Here is a 27809-nt window from a genome sequence, read left to right as displayed (position 1 = left end):
TTTTTTGCTACTTTTTCCCTTTTTTATTTTCTTTGTTTTGTATGTGTTTGTCTTGCTGTCGGTCACCCCTCTTGAGGGATATGACCAGGGTAGATAAATAGATAGAAATTATCACTTTATTTTGTCGTTAAATCAAACCAACATTAAGTGGAAAATTCTTTAAAAATGTATTTTAAAGATGGAGAATTTTGTGTAATAAAGGTAAAAATGACAGCACACGATTTGAGTATTGGTATCGATCTGAAAATATGTGGTATCGAACATCCCTCGATATACACCAATCACAGGAGAGTGTTGCATTATTCACCATTAATAGAAAACACAGTAAACAATTTATAGCATATATATTTTTATTCATAATAGTCTATAGGATTTAGATAAAATAAACCTTTTTACACAATAGTACTGAAAATTACATATACATTCACTTGTTTAAAACGGAGGACAAAATTATGAGCCAGTTCATTATTTTTTACAAGTATTTTTGTATTACAGAAACTAAAGTTTAATTTTGTTAGCCGTGTAAGTCCCATGGACTTATGATATGAGACGATACTTTGTACCACAGAATAACAAATTCCCCTTCCTTGACATAAAAAATAATGCCACACCATCACGTGAATTGAAGGAAGTTTTCTGATTATTCTTTTAATATTTCAGGGGGTTTTGCATTAAATTCAATGACATGAAATGACATAACAAACTCTCACTGTACACACTTCCCAATTGAACCGATAAATGAACTCTCGTTTTCACGTATATAAATGTAGACATCTAAAAAAAAACATTGTACACTGATTACACTTCATGTCCATATATATCTGAGCGTTAAAGACACTAAAAAGCTCCTCAATGGCCCGTCAGGTCCAAAAATAGTGACAGAAATAAAACGGGAAAAACAATCAAAGAAAAACAAAATACCCTGTAGATTTTCAAACGCAAATATATATTTATTTCTAATAAAATATATGAATTAAAATATATTACTTTAACTTTTTTCAAAATCTGATTAGATTTCTTAAGGTGACTTTGGCGTTTTTGCTATTGCACCTGTATAAAGTTTTACTTGCAGAGAAAAAAGCGATTATCTTTTAGAGTATATATATTATATACCTTTTTAAATTAAGAGTTATACTAATCATTTTTATATTGCACTTTAAATAAATCACGCTGTACAAAATTGACCACAACTACTAATTAGCACAGCATTTTCAAGAGGTTAATTTGAAATTAAAAAATGCACATTCGTGCGATGACCTTAACAATTTGGAGAAGAAAAACTTGAAATAATATCCAAACCGGGTAAGACAAAGCGGTAGGAAAACTTTTTCTTCACAAATGACCGAATGAATTTCAGTGCTAAATGCTCATGCTACCTTTCCAATGGAGTATTTTTTTCCTGAATGCGTAATCGTAACCGATTTGTATTAAGCGCAAATAGGGATAAAATTCTTTAAAATCTGTGTTCAAACCTACACACGACACAAAGTCAAGTCATTATTAGAAAAAGGTGCACTTTTCGTGGTGTGTACAGGATCAACAGCAAATTTATGATTATCGTTAACGCACACTTTCTGCCTGAAAACTGACATAGGCCCAAAAGTTAGAAAAAAAGATCTAAAATGCTTAAAAACAGTCTTGAAGTTCTACAAAAATAACAATCGTTTTCCCTCAGTTTCCCATTTAAAACAAGGTTTCACAAATCTAGAGTTTAAAAATATATCCAGCTAAAGCTAAGTGCAAATGTTGTCGGATTGGATCCTACCAGACTAGCGATTGAAGAACAGACATTTTAAAACAGCATTGAATCACTCACTTCATACATTTTCTGTACTGACGACATTACAGCACATAATCTACTCACAAAAATATCGGGGTATTCAATTTATAAAGAATCTGTAACATTCCAGTTGAGCATTCAAGAAATAAATTTAGCCTTTTAGTGCATTTTAGGTTCATCACGAAATGTGATCATAAAGTCTCATTCACTAAATCTGAGTTCTGGTACAAGTTGTACATGGCCCAGCGAAAATTCATTGATTATTGACATGTGGACTGTGAGGTTGTCAATATACTCTCTAATTCTAATCACAGTGTTAGCACACCTTTTTCAGGCTAAAGCACTTTTAAAGGACTTTCAAAGCTAATTTTCTTATTTCTTCAGTAACGTTAAAAGAAATTCGGTGTGAATCATGTATTTTGCACAAATATAATTGTGATTTACAGATGCGATTTTTAATCTTGTGTGTGTGTATTTATCAAGTCATCAAATTTTTAGTAAATCCTGAATATATTTGTGGATCTGAACAATATGTTTGGAAATATTTTTGAAACTAATCCATGTGTTGGGCAAAAAAATGGCAGTAATACGAGGCTTCGATTTTCATTTGAGGGAAGTTTTTCCCGGTAAAATTTATCACTGGGAAACAATACCTTAATTTTTGCATGGCCCATGATAAATGTCTATAGTTGGTACATAATCCTTGCACTAATAAATAATAATAATTTCATAGTGCCCTGTTTAGGAGTAGCATTCACCAGTCATTTGGACGCGCCCCGTAGGAGGCGATGACGCTTCATAGGACAACGCCATAAAAACTAATGCCAGGTGCCGTTATTCACAAGGGAAGAAAAAATGCAATGGCAAGGTGAAGCCACCAGAGAGAAGTGTTGGCATAAGAATGATCTTACGCAGACTAATTAAGAAACGTGGCAACAATTTCAACCATTAACAAGCACCTCCCTGAAAATTCGAGCACTTTTCAATCCTTGAAAACACAAACATCAAACTCAAGCGATTTAAAGCACCTGGACAAACCCTGTGATCAGACATAAGGTATCGAAACTTTGCTCACATCAAATCAATCCGTCTGAGCAAATCTGGTCCTGCTAGCGAAATGAGGGTTAAGAAGCTTTAACTGAGGTGGATGTCAACCATGTGAGTTTTTTTTCTATCTCCTGCCAACCCCTTGTATCCAAATTTTTTTGTGAGTATTGCATTCATTCGACTGTTATTCACACTCACTTTTATAGATATGACCAATTTCGATTTTCAGTGAGAAAAGGAGAAATCCAAAGACACCGAAAGAAAGCAAGCAAACTCCACATAAAAATAGATAGGGCCAAGATTCCAACTCTGATCTTTCAATTTGTGAGGCAGCTGGGCTAACCGCTCGAGCACCATGCATTCTACCAAAGACCATCCAGTGTAAATCTCATCTCGATCCGATTATCATCGTACCACCAGACATGAGACGCAAAGTTCCGAAGGTCCAATACAGTCGTCATGACAGAAGGCGCCGCACCCTTTACACATGATCATGGCCTTAAGTCGACAGTAGCACTTGGACTGAGCTTCTTCCATTACAGCGGACTCCATGAACGGCGGTTCCGGTGGTGGAGACATCCGATCGCTAGAATCCAAAGGGCTGGCAGCAGTGGGGATGGTAGTGACGGTAACTGAGAAAGACATGACGCTCCCTGCATCTGGCGCGGAGGCGCTGCTACTCGCGGCGCTGCGAGTCAAAGTATGCGGTACAGATACGCTGATTTTTCCACTGTAACAGGGTGAAACTGAATCCTGATGGATGGGCATCCTCGGGGTCGGGAAGGCAGACGTTCGCTGGTGATTAGGTTCCTTCAGTGGAAAATATGGCTTGGATTTTCCTTGATTGCAGAGTTGCTTATGTGTTGGGATGGGCTCATCTGGCCCGCTGTCCACAAATCCTGGTTCAGTTTTAAGATCTGTAAATCTTATGGTTGATCCCTGGTCAATATTTAACTCAAATGTCCCCTCTTGCGTCGACTCTTGGCCATCTGGCGTTTCCCTTTTTAGACCGACCACGTTCGGCATGGTGGCATGGTGAGACCGCCGGCTTTCAGACCCTCGGCCATAAGAAGAGACGTTGAGAAGATAGTGTCCTGATATTGCAGGCCTCGGTGTCCTCTTGTGGCCCGTGAAGCCAACAGATATCAAAGGTCGGTCCTGATGCTCCTCCTCAAGCACAGTATCACGAGGCTCCCCTTGTTGGGTTTCGATTTTCTGGGGATTCCTCTCCATCGGAGTCCGTAAAATCTGATCCTGAGTGTTTTCAAAAAGAGGTTCCCTATGATGCCTGCTGCGGTCAGAGAAGGCCCAGGTGGGGGTGTCGCACTGGTGGCGCTCAGGATCACCGCTGCTGACCAAATGAGGTGTCTTCTCTTTGCTGCAGCGTACACTTGACATCTTTATATCCACGTTGGAGAGTGGTTTTGGGAGGATCTGCTCCAAAGGGACTTCTTTTCCCTGCAAGAGGCTTGTGACCAGTGGGTTGTTCGCAGGGATACAAAAACCTGTGCGGGATGATCCAAAAGATGTTTCCTGAAACTTGGGTTCAGAGACTGTACAAGGCTGATTTCCGATGGTTTTAACGTCATCAAAGTTCAAACAGCTTGGATTTGGAGGACTTAAAAGGTCCTGTGGGCGATATGGGGGTGTGCTGGTGATGTTGCCTGTTAGCCTTGAGGAAGCATGTGGGGATGTCGGACTTGGACTGGGACTCGGGGAAGGTTTTTTCGACTCAGGACTGCTTGCAGAGTTCCCGGATCCCGGAAGCTTGGCAGCAGCAGCTGCCGCTGCTCGCTGCGCTCTTGCGAGCTGTGCTTTAGCTTTAATGTCTGCTAAAGTGCGAGCGCCGGTACGAACAGGGATGTTCACTGGTGCTGGGAGAGGCGTCTTGGGGGACACTTGACTGGGTGACACAGGGATAGGAAGGATTCGCGACACTGGTATCTGCAAAACATGAAGGTAGCCAAGTGAAACAGTATAATCAACATAAAAATTTTGATGGAACCTATCCACGTATCACTTCAAAGTTTGTTTCAAAACAATCAAGATCATTGTCAAGCTTCTACTGAGCTTGCCAGAAAGCTAACCACACCATTTAGGTGTGGTGGGGGAGATAAACATGCAAAACATGTTGGTGTTTCCAGTTTTTGTAACACTAGAAATAATCAAATAAAACTCTTTTCTAATTAATCCGTTCTTTAAATATATGTATATTGTACACCTGCTTTTGTTTTGTCATTCAGTGTTGTTTTGTAAAGCTTACTCTTTTCTACCTTGAGAATGAAATACAAAGAAGAGTTGATAAGGTAAGTAAACAGTTGAAGATTTATGCAATGTCACAGGGATCCATTGTGGCTGCTTTAAATTCAAGTTTACAGCAGTTGCTGTCTGCGTTTCAACGACATATATCAAGGGTGTTTATTGAATAGCTGCTGCTGGAAGAGAGAGCGAGATGGGGTAATGGACTTGGAGCAGCATTTCAGTGCGGGCCCGGGTAGCCAGGCATCGATCTGGGCTGCTTTTTTACTTAAAGAGAATGATCGTGTCTAATTTGAGCATTTTCTGTGTGTCTGCCTGGAAATATTTGAAAGACTAAACTGTGGTGCAATGTAGTCTCCCCCCTGTGTGTTCAGAGAAAACTAGTAGCAGTGCTGGGAATTGTTGATGTTAAAACTGGTTTAATATTTCCAATGGCATATGCTAATGTATTTGTCTATCCAACCCATCCAAACATCCATAAATCATGCATACATGCATCTGTTACCCTCTTAAGTGTTGGAACCACGGATTCTATATTTGTGACATGAAACAGATGAATCCAACCTTTTTTTCACTTACAAGATGAGCATATAAAACATTCTACTTATATTTTAGTGTTTAAAAGTTCAACATTGAGGTGCTAGAAGACCAATTTACATGTACTGATTGTTTCAACAAATCTAAGATAAAAAATATCAAGCTATTAAGTCAAGACGACAAGTTATCTGGTCTGTAATAGCCTTTAAAATCTTCTTACCTTGAGTGGCGGAACTTTCTGGTGGCCAGAAGGAGTAGGTGTGGGCGGGCTGGGTATGGATGATGCTGGAGGGGACACGGACGAGATGGAAGACACTGAAGAAACCGAGGATATCCGTTGCCTTTTCTCAGGTGTAGCCTCATCCTCTGGCTCGGCGGGGGTTTTTCTTTTTTGCTGTTCTGAAGCGGATTCCGGCTCAACTTTGGTCTCTTCAAGAGGTTTAATGCCAGATGTTGGAGGATCCTCTTTTACCTGTATCCCACCTTTCGGCTGTACACTTTTCGTGATAGGAGACTTGGGGATTTCAGTTTCTTGATCTTTCTTGTTCAACTCATCCTGAGTTTCCACTGTAACTTGTTGGTTGTGGTCCTTCGATTCGAGGGTTAAGGTCAAAGTAGGCCTCTTACAGTCCTCAGCATGTTGAGAGCTTCTGGTTCTCATCAGCTCTAGGATAGGGAGAGACTTTTTTGGTGGAGGTAGTGTCCTCTCCTTTGTTGGTGTGAACTTTGAGTCTCTGATCCTGGTGCCCCCATCTGGCCGGCAGCGGGCCTTGATGCGCTTGGTTTCCTCTGGCACTCTAAAAGCTCGTCTTAACTGACGAGGTGTTGGCTCCCATTTTAGATCTGCTTTTGTCATCTCTTTGGATTCTTCAAGACTCAACCCAGAACTACATAGAGAAAAAATAATGTGAAGATATGGATGGTTAATTACTACAAGTCATAGGTTGGACGAGATTTCAAGACAGCATAAGTTACTTTTGTAATATACAAGTAAGTCTAATCCCTACGAGTTCTGTAATTACTCAGTCACAATTCATGATTTGAGTATTGGCCAGTACTTGTATTCACTCAGAACTTAGCATCTGTACTTCCACTTTCTAGCTGTGCTAGAAAATTCACAATCTCTTTGTTGGCCTAAAGCTGTATTGTTTTGTAATTGGCTTCTCAAAAGAAAGAGTGAAAAATATTTGACCATTTCTCTTTAAGATCGACTGTAAAATTTATTTATTTTAGCTCCTGTTTTTTTGTGGGGATTTACAGTGATGTTTAAAGATAGATGTTTTTTTGCGACATTAATCATCTTTTCATCAGAAATAAAATCTCAAGGACACTTGAGGGTGGGTTGGTATGTTTGCGCAAACCACACAAAATATATTTGCCTTCACAAAAACATTACCATAATGTGTTTTTTTAAGTTAGATGCTTATTAATCATATTCAAGTCCAAGTCAAAACTAAAGACTGGGATCTCAAGTTTTCTATTTCTTTTACAAGTAGTACAAAAGAAATCCATCTCCAGCGTCTCTAATTAACTTACTTTTCACCATAGTAGCTTTCAAAAAAGGCCTCTTTCCAGTGCTCAACTTTCTTCTCCTTTTCGATTTCCTGGCGCAATCGCAGCTGCAACTCTGGAGTAAATTCACCTGGTGATTAAAAAAAGCCTCATTGACCATCCTTTGCAGTTATGATTCGTTATGGATATTTGCACTGACCCTCAGCCAGCCGTTCCTTCCACGACTGTGCTGCCGATGTGAAGAATTCGTTATTCAAAGCCGAGCTTGTCACCTTTAGGAGGCCGTCAGTACAGGCCTGGTAAAGAAAGATACACGTAAGTAATCGCAAACCGCTACCTCGTAATATAACCAGAGGCACCTGCTGGTCTACTTCAGGCAAAAGATGCAGCAACCTCTGCTGGCAGTCTGGCGGCAGGACAGAAAAGGTGTGCTTGTTGATGATGGCACGCAGGTTAGTGTTGACCAAAATTGAGTCTGGCGTCTCCACGTCAATTTTGCACCTGTTACGTTTTAGGCGCCCTGTAGAGCAAAAATATATACAGTATCTATAGAAAACTAAGAGATTTCGGTTTATGACTTAGTGGCATATTCTGAAATGCAATTTGTAGTAAAATAACAGAGTGGTATTCATCAGACATGACCTGCACTGAGACGACCTGACCGCTGAGAAACCTTCCTAGATCCAACAGGGATGCAGAGATCTGTCGGTGACATTTGTTAGCAACACAATGTCGTCTTGATACGGGTCTATAAACATCAGCTGTTCTTTTCATCTACAAACCTTTCTTGGCGTTGATGTTGTCAGCCATGTCTTTAATGGTCTTGAGCAGCAGCCTGGAACTAGATACAGCAGGCATTGTCGCCTGCCTACGTTGGTTTCGCTGTTGCTGCTGCTTCAAGGCCTGCAAACCAAGAGCAAAGTAATAAATAACAATAGTAAAGTGCGATGTTTAAGGGTACGTAACAAGCAATGAATCTGTCCTGCTGGCCACTAGCACCACATGAACAACAGAGAAATTAAAAAAGGGTTGCATAAAGCATGATGTGTAAAATGCACAAGTTGAAGCAAGAATGTCCTCGCCGGATCGAATGAAGTAGATTACGATCCACAACATTGAGTGAAACCTCATTATGAGACGCACAGAGCAGCTGTCGGCTGCAGGGAGGACAATGCGATTAGGTGGATTTTGAGGACAAAGACACTCAAATTTGACAGTTGAAGATGTTTCCCTACTTTATGGAAAATAAGGAAACCAGAAATCTTTTATGCAAAATCTTACATTAACCCATGACAAAAATAAGACAACAAAGACAAGTGAATAACCAACATGTCTGTCATTTGTTTACCTTGAAAGACAAAAACACTACTACTCTCTCGTGTTTGTAATAAGTAATGCATCTAATGCGTTTTAATTTTCAAGTTGTACTAGTTAACTCTATAACACAAAACGTATCTTTATTTAATACACCATGAGGATAATATTCTGCTTATATCAAAACTATAATCGAAGGGTGTCAAAGTCAAATAGATAGAAGGGCCAAATAAAAAACAAGCAACAAGCCAAGGGCTAGTTTGGTTCAGTGTTACCAAGTCTTCAGATGACGAACCTAATTTAACCCCAAACTAACAAAGATGAGAAATACATTCCAAAATGATTGGAAAAATATCGCAAAATATTCTTATGGCTTTGTCAGTAATCTTTAATTTTCAACAGTCACATATGACAAATCCCCATTACATGAACATTAAGGCACCGTCAGGAGCCCATATTTTATATATTAGCAAAAGTGGGTTGAAATCACATTAAAAAAATAAAAGCATAGTTGTATGATTCACTAAATCATAATAAAATAAAGTGCAAGGAGAAGTACCATACAAAGAAGACAAATACAAGATTCCTCGTGTGTGGTAAAAAAAATGAATCAAAATCATCTCATAGGCCCCAAAAAACCTTCTCAAGGGCTCAATGTGGCCCACAAACCAAGTCTTTGACATATACTCTCTAATGTATCAGATTGAACATCTGGAAGAAAGCCCCTACTGAAAGAATACTTAAAAAAAAGCCTGTTTGGCATTTGCAAGAAGCCACATGGGAGAAACAAATAACATGGCGAAAAAAGGTGCTCTGGTCAGACAAAAATGTAACTTTTGGGCTTAATGCAAAGTGTTTCCTTTGATGTAGAGTAACACTGCACACCACCCTAAAAACAAAATCTCAACTGTGAAACATAGTGGTGGCAGCATCATGCGCTGGGTTTACTTTTCTTCAGCAGGGACTGGGAAGTTAGTTAGATTTGTAGGTAAGATGGCAGAACGTTTCCAAGAGACCCGAAAATGGGACAGAAGTTCACCTTTCAACAGGTCAACGACCCTAAACATAAGGGAAAATCTACAACGGAATGGTTTAAAACTAATAATATAAAGATGTTAGAATGGCCAAGCCAAAGTCTAGGGGGCAATACATTTGCAAAGCACTGTAGCTCACTCCAAATCAAAGCATTTCTCAAACGTAACCCTTGATACCCTTGAATACATTTAACACTCTTCCAATAATCACTCACAAATTCATCCATTTACCTGTTTGAGAGCTTTCTTGCTGTGCTTCTGAGAGGGTGAGATGAGTTTGGCGGCGACGGACGGAGATGAGCAACGCGGCTGCGGTGACGTTGGCTGCTGCGACGGGAGCTTCGAAGGAACTGTTGAGACACAAAACGCAAAGGTTACAAAATACACTTCCTGAGGGTGGCACGCCCACTGTGAATGGCAGAGATCTTTTGTTTGGATGAAACTGAGACCACAGTGGAAGCACAAAAGACACACCAACTGATTACGCCTCAGACAATAATCATGCGTAAAAATGCTCACAGCTAGAAAATAGCCTACAGACCAAGTTTCTATCAGTTTTTTTTGAGGACTACACATTAATGTCGTAATCCACATTGGAAACATACTCATGTGAGAAAGCAGGTATATGTTTTCCTATGTATAATGACAGTCTTTATCTCATTTTCTCTTTAAATTCTTCGTTACATGTTTACCTTAGCATGTCTAATCTCGTTGCATACAATGTTTCACTACATTGTTATCAACAGCAATAAAGACAATTAAATTCAAATTATTTTGTTGAACAAATGTTCTTTTTGAATTATATCGTACTGAACTTTGTGAAAAAAGCATTGCCTTGCTTGCACTTGGGGTGTCCTTCACTTGTGCCATGGTGTTTTCCTGATAATAATGCATCGAGATTGTGATAATCGCTGTCAGTGCACTAAAGTCCATACTGCATATACAGGGAGTGCAGAATTATTAGGCAAGTTGTATTTTTGAGGATGAATTTTATTATTGAACAACAACCATGTTCTTAATGAACCCAAAAGTCTCATTAATATCAAAGCTGAATATTTTGGAAGTTGGAGTGGGGCTTTTTTAGTTTTAGCTATTTTAGGAGGGTATCTGTGTGTGCAGGTGACTATTACTGTGCATAATTATTAGGCAACTTAACAAAAAACAAATGTATACCCATTTCAATTATTTATTTTCATCAGGGAAACCAATATAACAGCTCAACATTCACAAATATACATTTCTGACATTCAAAAACAAAACAAAAACAAATCAGTGACCAATATAGCCACCTTTCTTTGCAAGGACACTCAAAAGCCTGCCATCCATGGATTCTGTCAGTGCTTTGATCTGTTCACGATCAACATTGCGTGCAGCAGCAACCACAGCCTCCCAGACACTGTTCAGAGAGGTGTACTGTTTTCCCTCCTTGTAAATCTCACATTTGATGAGGGACCACAGGTTCTCTATGGGGTTCAGATCAGGTGAACAAGGAGGCCATGTCATTAGTTTTTCTTCTTTTAGACCCTTTCTTGCCAGCCACGCTGTGGAGTACTTGGATGCGTGTGATGGAGCGTTGTCCTGCATGAAAATCATGTTTTTCTTGAAGGATGCGGACTTCTTTCTGTACCACTGCTTGAAGAAGGTGTCTTCCAGAAACTGGCAGTAGGACTGGGAGTTGAGCTTGAGTCCATCCTCAACCCGAAAAGGCCCCACAAGCTCATCATTGATGATACCAGCCCATACCAGTACCCCACCTCCACCTTGCTGGCGTCTGAGGCGGACTGGAGCTCTCTGCCCTTTACCGATCCAGCCACGTGCCCATCCATCTGGCCCATCAAGACTCACTCTCATTTCATCAGTCCATAAAACCTTAGAAAAATCCGTCTTGAGATTTTTCTTGGCCCAGTCTTGACGTTTCAGCTTGTGTGTCTTGTTCAGTGGTGGTCGTTTTTCAGCCTTTCTTACCTTGGCCATGTCTCTGAGTATTGCACACCTTGTGCTTTTGGGCACTCCAGTGATGTTGCAGCTCTGAAATATGGCAAAACTGGTGGCAAGTGGCATCTTGGCAGCTGTACGCTTGACTTTTCTCAGTTCACGGGCAGTTATTTTGCGCCTTGGTTTTTCTACACGCTTCTTGCGACCCTGTTGACTATTTTGAATGTAACGCTTGATTGTTCGATGATCACGCTTCAGAAGCTTGGCAATTTTAAGAGTGCTGCATCCCTCTGCAAGATATCTCACTATTTTTGACTTTTCAGAGCCTGTCAAGTTTCTCTTCTGACCCATTTTGCCAAAGGAAAGGAAATTGCCTAATAATTATGCACACCTGATATAGGGTGTTGATGTCATTAGACCACACCCCTTCTCATTACAGAGATGCACATCACCTGATATGCTTAATTGGTAGTAGGCTTTCGAGCCTATACAGCTTGGAGTAAGACAACATGCATAAAGAGGATGATGTGGTCAAAATACTCATTTGCCTAATAATTCTGCACTCCCTGTACAGACTCAACTGCAGTGTCAACTGACTGGTTCGTGTGACTGTGATTACCTGGTCGCAACCAGCGTCGTCTCCTCCTGCCTTCCTGAAGGCCACCATTGATTTCTGAGCTCCGCGAGTCAGAGAGGTTGTCACTGCTATCTTCAGATTCCTCCTCTGACAACCCGGTAGCCACCTCTGAGATCTCCTTCTTTAAAACAGACAGGTTGGTTTGGCTGCCCGCTATATATTTTTACTTTCTATGTTCCAAGTCAAGGTGTTTAAACTGACCTTTAATGTGTAGACACCCATTCTACCAGGAACTTTGTAGAAGATGCCTCCCTTGCCACGGGAGTTTGTGTGCAACATTGCATTCAAGCATGCTAATGGTGACGTTCCACTACAGCAAGAAGGAAAATTTGCCAGCTTACATTACTTCATCAATTGGTAGAGGATGACAAAATAAAAAATAGACAAGCTGATAATTGAATCTACTAGTGCTATGTGGAGAATTAATCCCACCTGATAAATAAAAGTGTTTTGTTCTTTTTCTCTATAAAAGAATGCTCATTATTGAAGTGCAAGCCCCCTCTAGCGGTGGTACGAGAAATATCAACTGAATTAAATTGTTAGACTGATACATGATGAAGAAAGTAAAAGAAAAATCTGACTTTGTGTAAAATAACAAAGGACACATTGACGTTAGTAAAAGTCATCACAGACAGTGAGTTTGTTCGATAGGTTGTGGAGAGAAGTAGTGGCAAATTGGAGTGGGGAGAACACATTCTTACCTCCTAGATGGAAACAGTGACAACGACACAGAAGAAAATGAAAACAAAAAATGAAAACAATTAGAAGAATACTTTAGATGACAGGGGAATGTCAGAAGTAAGTTGAGGTGTCATTATAGAAGACGATGAGTGGGAAAAAAACGAAAATTTCTGTTACCTTATCTCTTTAAGTCTTTCTTTTTGGATCACTTGCAAGATTTCTTTATGGCTCATGGGGGTGTTGGGGTATTTCTCCAACACCTGAGAGATGATGAAAGGAAAAAATACCCACGGAAATGAATTTATAAAGTACAAAACCAAAATGTTTTTTTATGTTTGCGTTGGTGGAAACCATTCCATTAAAACGACTCCTTTAAAAGTACATTCAATGAAGGTAATTTAAAAAATAGAGTAAGACAGAAAGGTTTTTTTTTTCATCTGATGTAGATTAGTAGTGAAGGAGGCTGATAATTAATTTCAATAAATGCCGAGCAGGTCAGCGTCACAGAAAGAGAAAATCTCGAGGTAAAAATATTCTTTGATAGAAACTTCAGTTATTATTAACTGACAAAATATGTAGAGTGCTCAGGACCATATTAACATTTTAGTTAACGATTTATTATTGTTTGCTTTGACATAGTAAGGAAGCGTGTACTTCAACCACTGACCTGTAAATGAAGGTTACATTTAACGGTGTAACCACTTAATCATTGCTTTGATAATCCATCAGTTGCAGATACCTTAGGGAAGCCATGTCCAAAGTCCGGCGTGCAGACCAGTTACAGCCCATGATCAAATCGTTACTGGCAAGCGGCCTCTGTTATAAAATTTATAAGATGTGGCCCGCCAGTAATGTTGACTGCAGTGTGAAAAAATGATTTGTCAAAAAACAAAAATCACCTTTCCTCCAGATGATGGCAGTAGCCCTTTGGACACTATACCCTTGGCTTTCTGTGAGAATTTTAGCCCAAGCCATTTCTGAGATGGCGACTTTAAATAAAAAATTGTGAGGCCCGCCGCTTCCAGGCCAAGTGCAATCTGGATTATTTTTTTCATCGAAATATTGAACAACTGCGTCTGCCTAATTTGCCAAGACATTGTGGCTGTTTTAAAAGAATATAATTTTAAGAAGCACTGGCAGACGAAACATACGGACTACAAAAAGCTAACTGGAAACGAACGCTGTGAAAAGGTGAAGAAACTGGAAGCAGCGCTCTTTCACGAGAACCAGCAAGTCAAACTGAAATGCTACAAAAGCAAGTTACGAGGTGGCAACGCTGATCGCCAAGCACTGCAAACCTTTCACGAGGGTGAATTTATTAAACACTGTTCAAAGAAAGCCAGGCTGAATAGTCAGCCCTTACACATTTTAGCTTACCAAATCTGGCCCGCTTTCTGAAAAGTTTGGACACCAATGCATTCAGGGCTTTAATTCTCAAGCAGTGGATGCTCGAATACTAGAGTGTTTATTTCATAATATCTTGTTGGAAAAAAATCCAACTTGGATTCTCTGTTCAATGGGTCATTTAACCGTGCAAATCTAATGTCCGTATTTTTCTTATTAATAACTTAGTAGTGGGCAGCACGGCGGCACATTGGTTAGCGCATGCGCGGCACAGTTCTAAGTTCTTGGGAACCTCCTGTGTGGGTTCAAATCCAGCTACCGGACTTACTGTGCGGAGTTTGTATGTTCTCCCCGTGCTTGCGTGGGTTTCTTCCGGGCACTCCGGTTTCCTCCCACATTCCAAAGACATGCATTTCAGGTGGATTGGCCGGTCCAAATTGTCCCTAGGTGTGAATGAGCGAGCGAGTTGTCCATCCCTGTGTGCCCTGCGATTGGCTGGCAACCAGTTCAGAGTGTCCCCTGCCCACTGCCCGATGATTGCTGGGATGGGCTCCAGCACCCCCGCGACCCTACTGAGGATAAGCGGTGCAGCTAATGAGATGAGATAATTTAGTAGTATGATGTGATTATTTTAGAATGATACTAAGGTAAGAATGGTGTCCAGAAGCGGTTTGTCTCTTAATTTATTATTGTCATTCTTCTAATAACAAAAACAAGGGGATGGGTAGGGATGGAGCAGAGGGAAGGAAGAAAAAAGGGAGAGGAAAAGGTAAAAAATATCTTGTAGGTATATCCTAAAGGTCCTGTTTCTGTGTGTGATTATGATGGGCTTGATGATAGATTACATTTGATGAACCTATATCTGATTAAATAATAAGACACATGTTAATTTTTCTTTTCCTTTCACTCATAATTGTACGTCTAGCATACCGGTAAATGATAGTTTTCCCTGTATTTTATATGGGTTTTTTAATCAAATCAAACTGTGTACGGAAAATGTTTGTTTTTTTAATAAACTTGTTTTAATGTTAAGACTATCTCGTCTTGACCATTTAGTTTTAATCCAGATCGTTCAATCAATGGTGGCAGACGACAACATCATTGAAGATTGCTAATATTGTTGAAGTATCAACAAAGTCTGTCTTGTGAGTAAATAGGTGCCGTGTTGTGTTTGTAAGGTTTATTATCGCTTAATAAAGGGAATTGCAATCATTAGGTTGAGGTTAACAGGTATGGCTTTGTGACCTGAGTTAAGGCGATCCCAATATGTTAATTTCTGTATCAATTGTGATATGATTCGTTTATTAATTAAATACTCTGTTACTGACATTCTGTTTGTAGATTATAAAAGAGTAAAAAGTGTCAAGACAAATTAAGGGGACGTTTTTTTTTTCCCTCGTCAGCACTTTTATATTTTCTGTTTTCATTTCAATTATATTATGGACTTGGAATTTATTGTAACCTTGCTGATTATAGAGAAAAAAATGTAAACAACAACATTAGCACGTCACGCTAACACAAGTCCAATGCTACAGCGCTCTGGTTTCATTACATTTCAAACAACGACTTAACCAGGGTTAAATTATACTTGAGTGTCTTCCAGTAGTTTTGTGGGATATGGATTGAGTTTAGGTGACAAAACCCTGGAACTTTGAAGTAGCATTCTCGGTTAGCTTAAGAGCAAATAGCGTCGTAGGTCGAGCCAGCACTCGAAACCCGAACGTACTTCGTGTTACGTACGTGAATAACTTTATTGATCTATTCTAAAAAGACACAATTTCGCTATCACGCGCACAGGGCCTTGGCGCGTTGACATCCCAAAACAAGTGCCACTCAAGTGGGCGCGTTGGAGGGCAAAACGTGACATATTCGTACCGTCTTCGCGGCTTCCGCCCATGTCCTTCCTTTCTTCTTCTTTTTCTGTCGCTCCCTCATCGTGGTCGGCGTTGTCGCGCTCGTTTATGTTGCTCTTTAGGTGAAATAATGATGTCGCCGCCACCGCCGCGTAGGCCCTGCATCATCCGCCATGTTGGACTTTACAGTACTGTAAGAGGGGAGAGGGCAGCGCGTCACGTGACTAACGTCGGGGATGGTGACGTCACTCTACTGTAAGTATGTCACCGTGGTGACTCAGCAAATTTCACATTTTAGATTTATATATTGTGAAAGATAATGTAGTGTAATATGTTTTATACATCTTTAGTCAATGTTTAATATGTTTTTCTAATATTTATAATTTATTCAAATAAATTATAATGAAATAATTGATTGTTATAAAAGAAAAAAGCATCTATGTGTTGTTAATTTTAAAACATTAAATTATATAATACTATATCATATTGATCTATATTACATTTACTCAGTATTTATATATTTCTATTGTATCTACAATTATTTATACACACCTCTAAAATATTATAATGGCATGGTAATTTTCTTTGTTTTTATTGCACACTTAGGTTTCAGATGTATGTACAAAAAATATATATACCGGTATATATATTTTGTCTATTGAAAATAATTTTAATTTTTTTGAAAAAGAAAAGCATAATCGTGTTATTTTTGAAACACTACATTTTATAAATGGGAATGTCTGCCTATATCACATTCACAAACTGTTTATATAAATATTTCATTGTATTTTCCTTTATACAAACTTTGTCACATCCCAAAACAATGTAACTGCATCAGTATTTATTTTGTTTTATTTGTACTCTAAATGTGTCAGATGTATATAAATAATCAAAATTATATTTATCATCTTTGTACAGTAATTATATTTTTTCTTGTGTAAAAAAGAAAAGCATAATAAGTCTTTTTGATTTTCAAACATTACAAGACACAAATAGTAGTATTGATCTATATTACATTTACAAACCATTTCTGTATATATTTATTGTCTTTACAAATTATTTAGTCATTTCTAAAATATTATTACTTGATATTATAAAGTAACTTTGTTTTTGTGGTACAAGGACGGTCTCAGATGGAAATAAATAATCCCACCCACCCCCAAAAAAAAAATTTTAAAAAAAAAAAATAAAAAAAAAAAAATATATATATATATATATATATATATATATATATATATATATATATATTATTGTGTATGAGATAAAAGCTTCATTGATTTGTTTTTGAAATATTAAATTACATAAAAGGAGGTATTGATCCATGCCACACTCACTAGCCATTATGTACTTTAAAATTGTATTTACCTCTAAAAAATTGAATAACGAAATATAAAAATGTTATACAAATATTTAGAATAATATTTATTATCTTTAAAGATAGTATTTTTCTTACATAAAACAAAAAAGCAGTATTGATTTGCTTTTGTTTTTTTGAACATGTATTAACATGATTGGGAATTTTGGTCTGTATCACATTTACGAATCAATTATAATAATACTTTTGATAGTATTTAGAATAATCTATGTAGACTTAGTCACCTCCCAAAAGATTTCACTTGCAAAGTAATTTCCTTTGTTTTATATGTATGAAAAAAAAGGAAAATTCTACTGAATCGTTATAATATTTTATATGTACTACATATATTTCTCCAAGAAGCCACTCTCAATTTCTCCAACAATTTTATTTTAGCATTGATTTACAGTACAATCAATTGTTCACTTGTCGCAATGTCACCAATGTAAAAAAATAAGGCAGCTCAATCGCAAGTGCAAGATTCTCACATATCAACCACATTTTTCTCACATTACAGTAGCAAGCGACACATGTCACCAGCACAAATACGCAAAAAAGAAAAAAAATCATGCAAATGAAAAATGGAATCATTGGAACGTGTGCTGTGCTTTTCACGTACATTTGCATTGTTGTAAAGAATCCAATACAGTAGGTCCTCATGCTGACTTGTGCGGTCATAAGTAAATACTCAAGTACAGGCTCACTCACGAGCCGGTACAAAGCGAGACCTCCGGTGCGATAGAGACCCCAGAAGAGGGTCTGGATCTCTCGCACGGAGTTTGAGAGAGCGATGCCAAGGCTGCAGAAGACGCGGATGCTGAAACACATGATGCTGCTGGACCTTGATACCTGCAATGCATAAAAATATATATTTTGAGCGGTTAAATGGGAGGAAAGGTGTGGTTGATTATCAGAAATTGAATTAAATTGAAATATCTTTTTTGTCATTGATATTAATGTTGTGAAACATTGTATGCAACGAGATTGGAGATGGAACTCCAGGGTAAACATGTAATTGGGATTTTAAAGATAAATAAAATAAAAGACTATCAAGATAAAAGGCCGAAAAAGCATATTTAGAACGTCGTGTTTAGAGAATGGCTTAAGTCATATAAAAAAGTGCAACGTTCGTGAATAAAAAATGATACTGCATCGTAACTATAGTTGGACGTTTCAGAATAACTTAAGATTCAAGACTATCCATCCATCCATCCATTATCCGTACCGTTTATCCTCAGTAGGGTCGCTGGTGTGCTGGAGCCCATCCCAGCTATCTTCGGGCAGTGGGCAGGGGACACCCTGAACTGGTTGCCAGCCAGTCACAGGGCACACAGGGACAGACAATTCGCTCGCTCAATCACACCCTAGGGAAAATTTGGACTGGCCAATTAACCTATCAGGCATGTTTTTGGAATGTGGGAGGAAACTGGAGTGCCCGGAGGAAACCCACACAAGCACGGGGAGAAAATGCAAACTCCACACAGGAGGTTCAATCTCATGACCTCAGAACTGTGTCACAGATGCGCTAACCACTGCACCCCCATGCTGCCCGATTTAAGACTAGTTTGAACTAATTCTTGTGGTAGACCTCTAGCGCTGGTTAATTGAATAATCGCCAAAGTCCCTGCCCACCCAGTTAGATTCTAAACAAAATTGTCACGGTTGCCATGGCGCCCAATTGGCCCCGCCCGTGTGCCACCAGCTGCGGCTCGTTGACTGATTTGCTTCCCTTCTATTTAAGCTCGGTGCTCTCACTCACCATTTGTCAGTCTGTCAACGAACCTCTGCACCCGCAAGACGTGGGTTTTGACTATGCCAGGTTTCCTGCTTATGTTTCCTGTCTGGTATTGTTCCCGTCTATTTTTTCCTGTTTAACATCGATCTCCAGTTTCGTTCCCATCTAGTTTGTCCTGTTTAATTTCGATATTGAGTTTTTATATCAATCCTGTCCGTCCCGTCCTGTCCGGTATCGACCCCAGCTGTCCGATATCTGCTTGTGCAATTGGTATCGATCTCGTCAGCCTCTGGCTTCCTGTCATTCCACGCCAGACTGCTGCCATACAACTTTCGCCCAACGATCGCAGAATCACTGACGTTTGGGTTAACATGCATGGCTGCTCATTTCCCGTAAAATAAAAGCTTGTGTGAGAAACGTCACGCATTTGGGTTCTCCTCCTGTTCCGGTTCTTGACATAAATGAATTAAAATTTCAATTCCATCTACAGTAATGTTATGTTATATAATGTAATGTTAATGTCTGTCCACAAATATAAGCGTGTTTATTTAAAAAAATCTGTATCTGGAATGATGATGATGAGGAGGAAGCCACATTTTTACTGCGACGCCGAAATTATTCAGAATAGTTCTCTCACCATGATCTGGATTTCCTAACCCGCGCCGAAGACTGAGTCCTCTCCAGCATCGTGACACCTGACTGGGGGTCCGGCATCAAAGTGGGGGTGAAGACCCTCTCCAGCCGAGACACTGGCAGGTTCAGGGTGAACATGGTTGGCGGGCACACGTCCAATTCCAGTAGCATGATATTTTCAGCCTGGTATTGTACATAAATAGAAAATAATAGCACAGAGTGACATTCATTTATCAATATGTCCATCCATCCATTTTCTGCACCACTTTTCCTCACTAGGGTTGCTGGGTGCTGGAGCCCATCATAGCTATCTTGGGGCAGTGGGCAGGGGACATCCTGAACTGGTTGCCAGCCAATCGCAGGGCACACGGAGACAGACAACTCACTCGCTCATTCACACCTAGGGGCAATTTGGAACCGCCAATCAACCTGCCATGCATGTCTTTGGAATTTGGGAGGAAACCCATGCAGGAACGGGAGAACATGCTAACGCCCTAGTAGCTGGAACCTCTGAGCTGTCGGGCTGAGGCGCTTAAACTCTCAGCTGCTGATTTGTCAATATACAAATTTTAAAATAAAAATCATCATACATATTGGTTGGTTGGATCCCTTAACCACAAGGGTCTCCTCTGATGTGTCTTGGGCAAGCACAGCCTGGTGGCGCCCATACCGTGGTATAAATTCATTCATATTTCATCCGTGGCAGATGCTGTTGCTTACCTGATATCTCAATGGGACCGCGGTTGTCGTGGCAACAGCAGCTAGGGCATACTGGCTGGTTGGACGTTTGTATCCTGCGGAGGATAGAGGTCTTCTCTTCACCGAGCTTGCCGTGCTAGATCACCCATTAGGGGAAATCATTAAAATCATAGGTCGATAAGTATAACACCACAGGTTGGTTCATTTTTTTCGACAGTGGTACCTTTTTGACTGGATAGCGGAGATAACCCTCCACTGATCTTCCTCACTGTCAAAGTGAAGTCTATTAATGATCTTCTTCTTTTCAGCAGGAGGGACAAAATTCTCCATCAGGAGCGATCTGAAAACATGCATGGGATTCATCGTCCGTGAGATTTCCCCTTCTGGTATTCATGGGTACAGATGTGGTCATGCTCATGGACAACATCCTATAACAATAAAGTCATGTGCGATGTCCTCACTTGTACTTGAGCTCTCGGGTAAGTTCTTCCTGAGTTTGCTCCAGCTCCTGCCTGGTTGCCACGTGCTCATCCATCACGTCACGTATCTCGGCCCATACCAGCTGCAGTTTAGCGTACAGCTAAGATGAGGATTAAAAATGCAATGATGCAAATTAGCCCGAGGAATTTTATGAAACTCACTTAATCTGATTTATTAAGTTACATTTTTGGCGTGTTTTGACAATTTGAAAAATGTGTATTATTAAAGTATATTATTTGAAGTGGGATATTTCCAAATATTTTTAAAGCCGTATTTAATAATATTTTCACAAAAAAATATATACGAATAAAAAGGAGCATTTATTTCATTCCTTTGTTCTTGGGGTGGGGGGATTTCTAAAGATTTGTATCTTTTAAATAAAATGTCAGATTTAAAAAAGCCTGCTAGTAAGAAATAAAAAGGACAATGTTTTAATATATATCGGGGATACATAAATCTTATTGACAAAAGGATTATTTTTTAGTTAAGGAAAAAAGGTTTTTAATATTGAAAATACCCCTCATTAGAAAAAAGAGTGCTACTACAGCAATAAAATAAGAAGAATTACCCCTAAACAACTATCCAAAAATTACCAAACTCAGTTCAATTTAAAAAGCCAGACAAGAATTTTTTTTTTTAATTTTTGATTTTTTTTTTTATGAAACAAAATGAAAAAACTTTTATTTTTAAATATATTTCGGGTGGTGGGGATATTCTATTTATAAATGAAATTTTCTAGGTCAGGAAAGCACATTCCTGATATTGAAACTAGCCCTTATTAAAAGAAAATACCACAATAATAAAATAAAATAATACAATAATAAAATCAATTAAAAATACAAATAAAATCATAATCACAATAAAAAGAGCCCAAAACCAAGTATTTTTAAAAAAATGTTTCAGAAGATATCTTAAAATTCTACATTGATCATAATTTTCCTCTCACATAGCAACAGTTTTTGCATTGTATGGACTGCAATAATCACCCTTAATGATGCAAAATAAAATACTTCTTAATCAGGTTTTTGACGGGGATTGTGCAATAATGATGATTATGTGCTTCATGTCATGATTACTGATTTGAATCACGTGTGCCCGCTCATTTGGCACGAGCTGCTCCGGGCTATCTGATTGGCTCCCTGTCCCTTTTTAAACCCAGTCCTATCACTCTCCGGTTGTCAGTCTGTCTGCGAACCTGTGTTGTTACAAGGCAAGCCTTTTTGACCCTGACTCCCACCTGTCCCGTTTTTGCACCCGTTTTACCACCTGTTCGTTCCTGATCTCTCCATTTGTCTCCGGATACGAACTGTTTTTGCTCCTGACCACGTCTGCTCTCCTGTCCCGGCCTACGACCCGTATTTGATTCCAACCACGTTTTTTGCTCTTCTGTCCCAGCTATCGACCTGTTTTTTCCGTCCTTGACACCGCCATCTCCCGCTCCGGAAAATCCACTTCCGTATTTGGATCATGATCTGATTGCGTGAGCGGCTTGCTTCACGCATCCAGCGTGCCTCGGATCGCGGGTGCTGCCCTTCCTCTATATCTCAATACCCTTTGTGCTGGTCATTTTTGTAATATAATATTTGTATACTAATAAACTTACCTTATTTTTTTTAGCTGTTATTGTAAATTATTTTTGCACCACCAGGATGGTACTTTGTAATTTTATTGCGCATATCACATGTTTTAATGGGGCAGCACGGCGTCGCAGTGGTTAGCGCGTGTGCGGCACAGTTCTAAGGTCTTGGGAACCTCCTGTGTGGGTTCAAATCCAGCTACCGGACTTCCTGTGCGGAGTTTGTATGTTCTCCCCGTGCTTGCGTGGGTTTCCTCCGGGCACTCCGGTTTCCTCCCACATTCCAAAGACATGCATTTCAGGTGAATTTGCCGGTCCAAATTGTCCCTAGGTGTGAATGAGCGAGCAAGTTGTCTGTCCCTGTGTGCCCTGTGATTGGCTGGCAACCAGTTCAGGGTGTCCCCTGCCCACTGCCCGATGATTGCTGGGATGGGCTCCAGCACCCCCGCGACCCTACTGAGGATAAGCGGTGCAGCTAATGAGATGAGACATGTTTTAATCAGAATAAATTCTATTATATTCTATTGTAGTTAGGCCCATCTGGTATTGACAGCAAGTAATGTTCTGACCTTCCTCAGCTTCCTCGTCTTTTCGTCCACTTCCTGCTGCAGCGAGGAGAAGGTCTCCCTAATTTCCAGTGTCTCCTCATCTTGCAGCATCACCAGTTGCTGCATCTCCCGCTCCTTCCGGATCTACCAGGAGCATTTTTGCTCGGTTATTCACTCAAGTCACTGGCGGACCTTGGAACGAGAAGTTCTCTTACCTGCTCGGCAATTTCCAGCCTCTTCTCTTCCAGCAACTTCTGCTGTTCATTGGTGTGATCAATGATGGTCTTGCCTCCCTCTAATAATTTGCTTTCCATGGACTGGCAACACAAATAGTCGTGTATAGATTACAAAGCAGTCATATTTTGACCCAATTGTATGTACATTGTACAAAGCAAACACAAATAACTGCATATGACAATGTTTTTTCATCCAGTGTGGCATGAGCCCTTGTGCAGTATGCAGCAGGGAATTTCATAATATAATCTTTGCAAAACAGCATATCATTGTTTAGTAACTTTCCTTTCTTCCAGTGATCAGCCGAGTAACATTCATGCATACCAGTAGATGGCAGCAGATGGCTATCTTTTTTTTTTAAATTGTATAGTATCTGCTAATTAGGCAGTAAAAGAAAATGTACTTAATAACCTTATCTGTTTGATGAATCTGTTTATAATTGCGATGCAAAAAATGACAACATAAATAAAAAAAAAGTGAAAATCGTGCTCGTAGTTTTCCTTGCTTCTTATTTTACACAAAAAAAACAGGACAAGTTAGACTGTAGTTGATAAGTTTATTCTATTTTAACACTGGACACCTGCATAGGAGATTGCATAAGATGCCAGTCCATTGTTTTTTGCTATAAAAACTCACTGTGTTTTTTTTTTTTACTATAATGCACTGCATTTTTGTCGCTATCGTCCAATCATGTTGCTTCTCTTTGACGCCCACACCCGTTTAGGCCGATTGTGACTTAAGAGATTTATTAAAATGAAATGACTCAGGGTAAGGCTTTTGGAACGGGTTGAAATTTCTTATTGAAGCTTTTGAGTAATTTCTTGTTCTCCTTGCAAGTTCAAAATCCATTGAGGTCTTCTCTTCCTATTTTGAGTGTCTCATATACTATAAATTTATCAGTATTAAAATACATTTTTGTTCTTCTGCCATATATGTTTGCTCATTTTAATTTTATTTTTTCAGAAAATGAAGATAAAAATTTTAGTAAAACCTAAAAAAAAGATCTTAATATATAGTAAAATCTTAAATTCCACTAAAATTATAAACCAAAATAAATAACCTGCATTACTTTGTGCCACAGTCACCAAAAAAATGATAAGAAACTTGATAATGTTAATTTAGGCAACATAATATATGCTTTAAACATAAAACTGGTGCTGGAAATTCTATTCTAAACCAGGGGTCTTAAACGCAAATTGGGTTTTCTACGAGAAAATCTCAAATAAAAACGTTTCACTGTTTTTAAATATCTTTTAAAGATTTCTTCACAAGAAAGGATAAAACAAAATTATAACGGATGAACGTGAAGCTAAATCAATCAATCTGTAATAAATCAATCTATATTTCACTTGGACTGCACTTCCATTAATTTTCATATTAGGGCAAAGGCTTCAAACTCACAATTGGCCCCCAGGGCTGCAAGTTTGAGAACCCTGATCCGAACATTTTTCCGCCTCGACAATTTTTTAAAGAAAAAAAAGTATGCCTAGGATCAAAAGTTGAAAAACACTGACATATGAGGTCCATCGCATCTTCAACCTACCCTGTACTTTTCAATAATTTTCTCCACAGCCTCCAGATCCCACTGGCTGTTGTCCATTTTCCCTGTGGAATGGCGCCACTTGACCGGGGGTCGACCACCAGCTTCGTCCTTCCAAAGTTGTGAGAGGTCCCTGCTGAGTCTTTTGCTATCCCTCCGTCTCTGCCGACGCTCCCTGGCCAAAGCATCTCGCTCCTCCAGGAGGGCCTTAAGTCTAGAAATTTCCCTTTGGAAGTCCCTTAGAAGGGCAGCCTCAGGGTCTTCATTGACACGGGGCTTGTTCTTGATGTTTTTGGCCCGACCGGCGTACCTCAGGGTGGCCAGGGACTCGTGGCGATCCCGTTCTGAGGGCCCCACCGTGGCGATCATGACGGTTTTGGCATTGCCGCCTAGTGAGTCCCGCAGGAGGCGGGTGAGTTTGGAGTCCCTGTAGGGTACGTGGCCCCCTTTGCCGTCCGCCAATGCCGAAATGACGTTACCCAACGCGGAGAGCGACAGGTTGATCTTAGCCGCCTCGCGTAAGCGGTCGCCTCGGGCCCCGGTCCGGCTCTGCCGTTCGCTCCCGGCAAGGTCTACCATGTTGAGACGCCCCACGCGGACTGGGTCTTCAGACTCGGAACCACATTCCACCGTCACGGCGAAGATAGCGTGTGAACGCGAGCTGCGCCTATTGACGTCAGTAGAGCCTACCGAGCGGGAACGGTCTCCTAGCGTTAGAAGGTGGTGCATCTCAGTGGCGTCTTTGGTGACCACCCAGGACAGGTCCTTTACATAGACACCCTCCACTGGGCTTTCCTTTAGTTCTAGCTTTCTGCAACTCTCCACTGAAAAGAAATATTCAAATTATTTTGAGAACTTTTCATAAAAGACTGTATACAAAGAACACACCAGTTGTTACACCTGCAAGGTATTGTTGGGGATGTCTGTCCACATGTGGTCCTACACCATTTAAAATGTTTAAATGTGTTAAAATGTGTGTAAATGATAACTCCTGGAAGATAAATTCCAGCTTAATTAGCCTGGTTATTCCCTGAGAAGAGTGTGTTAAAGTTAAACTAAGTAGTAGTAGTAGTAGTAGAAATAGTAACGATGGTAGTTTTGTATTGATTCCACCATTCGCAGCAAAAGTAGGGAGCTATCTTATTGTTAGTTTTTTCTATTTTTATGTTTATGTACTTTATGTGTGATCTCTAAAACAAAATCTGGTTTAAAATGAGACAAAACCCATTCATCCATCCATTATCTGCACCGCTTATCCTCAGTAGGGTCACAGGGGTGCTGGAGCCCATCCTAACCATCCTCGGGCAGTGGGCAGGGGACACCCTGAGCTGGTTGCCAGCCAGTCGCAGGGCAGACAGGTACAGACAACTCACTCGCTCATTCACATCTAGGGACACTCTAGTCCAGCCAATTAACCTGACATGCATGTTTTTGGAATGTGGGAGGAGACCGGAGTGCCTGAAGGAAACCCACGCAAGCACGGGAAGAACATGCAAACTCCACACAGAAGGTTTGATCTCATTACAGCAGAACTGTGCCGCACACACGCGAACCACTATGACGCCGTGCTGCCCTAGACAAAACCATTAAAACCAATGATAAGTAACATTTCATTTGGTGGAAAATAATTGTGTTGTAGTTTTTGAATATATTGGGGAAAAATTGAGGTGGGAGGAAGAATTGTACTGTATAGTTAAAGGAAATCTTAAAGTTTTACAAAGGGGGAAAAAAACACAAAAATATAGTGGCAGACGGTTTTTAGAATAACAAAAATAAGACGGAAAATTTCATACATTTGAAAAAGAAACAACAAATTAGGACAAGGGTAGCCCACCTATACTCTGTATGTGTGATTTGATGTCAAATTGCATGTTTTTATAATTATTAAAAAGTAAGCTTTGGCGAGTACTGATTTTAGCCTTTGTTAAGGTATCGGGACTCTCCATGGTAATTGAAACCGGTATCGCGAGTCTTTTAGTTGCAAATTATCATTAATCAGGAACCTAAAATAAAATGAATAGTAAATGCCATGATGAAGTAGGTTGAAAGAATATTGGGGAATTGAAGGTATTTCTTAAAATACGGGTTCTACTGATGGTATCATTATGTGGATGGTATCAGTATTGATGAGTATTCACAATTTAGCTATCAGTATTGATAAATACGGTATCAAACATCCCTATTAAAAAGTTTCAAGCAGGACAAGAAGTGGATGGTATCAGTATTGATGAGTACAGTAATAACAATTTAGCTACAGTATTGATAAATACGGAATCAAACATCCCTATGAAAAAGTTTCAAGCAGAACAAGAGAATAAATTCACAATTCCAAACACGTCCACAATGCTTAGACTTATTTTCATGGCTGCGATAGTATCATTTCCATACCAAGTAAGTCCCGGATCTCCTCCTGGTAAATCTCCAAATAAGAAGACCGGACCAGATACTTGCTTCCGCGAGTGCGTGAGATGTGTGCAAAGATATGATGGAAGGCGTTAGGGATGACGCCCCGTTTCTCCGGGTCTGCGGGCGCCCCCCTCATGGTCCACGTCTTCCCCGTCCCGGTTTGTCCGTAAGCAAAAACTGTTCCGTTAAAGCCCAATAAAACAGAGTCTACCAGGGGCCTGACGGCGTCATCATAAACCTCGCACTGGGTGGAGCCCCAGCCGAACACCGAGTTAAACGTAAACTCCTTTGCCAGCTCGCCAGGTGACGCACTCGGGTTCCGGATGGAGATGCGGCCCAGCTGGGTGTCCAGTTCCAGGACTGGGCTCCCTTTTTCTGTTGATGCCTCCTTGTTGTTGGGCGGTCGGCAGCGGACCACCACCCGGATCGATTCGCTTGTTTTTCCCTTATTGGACATAGTGTGGAAGAGGGGTGGAGGACCACTGCAGTTTCTTTTTTAAATTGCGCCTTCATCAGACTGCGTCACGGTGAACGCAGGCATTTGGAGCAGAGATGCAGGTTATGCATCCCGGTTGGACGGATGACAACACGCCGGTGGCGGAAGCGGCGATTCCAGCACACGCCCTATTGACAGCGGACAATGGCAAGCGGCAGAGGATGGAAACACACGT

The 27809-nt window shown here is 40.0% G+C and overlaps 2 protein-coding genes and 1 long non-coding RNA gene across 6 annotated transcripts; 1 reads left to right on the top strand and 2 right to left on the bottom strand.

Annotated features, from left to right (window-relative positions):
• Positions 1–332: 332 nt before the first annotated feature.
• Positions 333–16114, bottom strand: asxl2 (ASXL transcriptional regulator 2). 3 transcript variants are annotated; one of them, XM_088355183.1, is made up of 12 exons: positions 15956–16114; positions 12914–12996; positions 12257–12365; positions 12038–12176; positions 9715–9833; positions 7918–8038; positions 7778–7837; positions 7495–7655; positions 7335–7431; positions 7160–7265; positions 5844–6510; positions 333–4771 (listed from the first exon to the last, which is right to left on the bottom strand). In XM_088355183.1, the coding sequence occupies exons 1-12, from the start codon at positions 16013–16015 to the stop codon at positions 3233–3235; spliced, it is 3261 nt and encodes a 1086-aa protein (XP_088211309.1). In that variant the 5' UTR covers positions 16016–16114; the 3' UTR covers positions 333–3232. The 3 variants fall into 3 exon arrangements, with proteins under 3 accessions (XP_088211309.1, XP_088211310.1, XP_088211308.1); XM_088355184.1 differs by having other exon boundaries at positions 12038–12173; XM_088355182.1 differs by having other exon boundaries at positions 7335–7655.
• On the top strand, positions 15878–25775 carry LOC148351961 (uncharacterized). Of its 2 annotated transcripts, none has more exons than XR_015852953.1 (3): positions 15878–16188; positions 20362–20833; positions 24765–25775. It is a non-coding gene; the product is annotated as an uncharacterized LOC148351961 (long non-coding RNA). The 2 variants fall into 2 exon arrangements; XR_015852954.1 differs by lacking the exon at positions 24765–25775 and adding an exon at positions 22989–23632.
• On the bottom strand, positions 17661–27809 carry LOC148351960 (kinesin-like protein KIF3C). Its single transcript, XM_088355189.1, has 9 exons — positions 27121–27809; positions 24736–25556; positions 23174–23275; positions 22980–23102; positions 20816–20934; positions 20578–20694; positions 20376–20490; positions 19660–19838; positions 17661–18136 (listed from the first exon to the last, which is right to left on the bottom strand). The coding sequence occupies exons 1-9, from the start codon at positions 27593–27595 to the stop codon at positions 17992–17994; spliced, it is 2196 nt and encodes a 731-aa protein (XP_088211315.1). The 5' UTR covers positions 27596–27809; the 3' UTR covers positions 17661–17991.

This window comes from Urocampus carinirostris, chromosome 15 (assembly GCF_059441175.1).
Source record: "Urocampus carinirostris isolate Australia breed hairy pipefish chromosome 15, RoL_Ucar_1.0, whole genome shotgun sequence".
Taxonomy (NCBI): Eukaryota; Metazoa; Chordata; class Actinopteri; order Syngnathiformes; family Syngnathidae; genus Urocampus; species Urocampus carinirostris.
The sequence above is the reverse complement of the archived record's forward strand: the minus strand, read 5'-3'. Positions and strand labels throughout refer to the sequence as shown.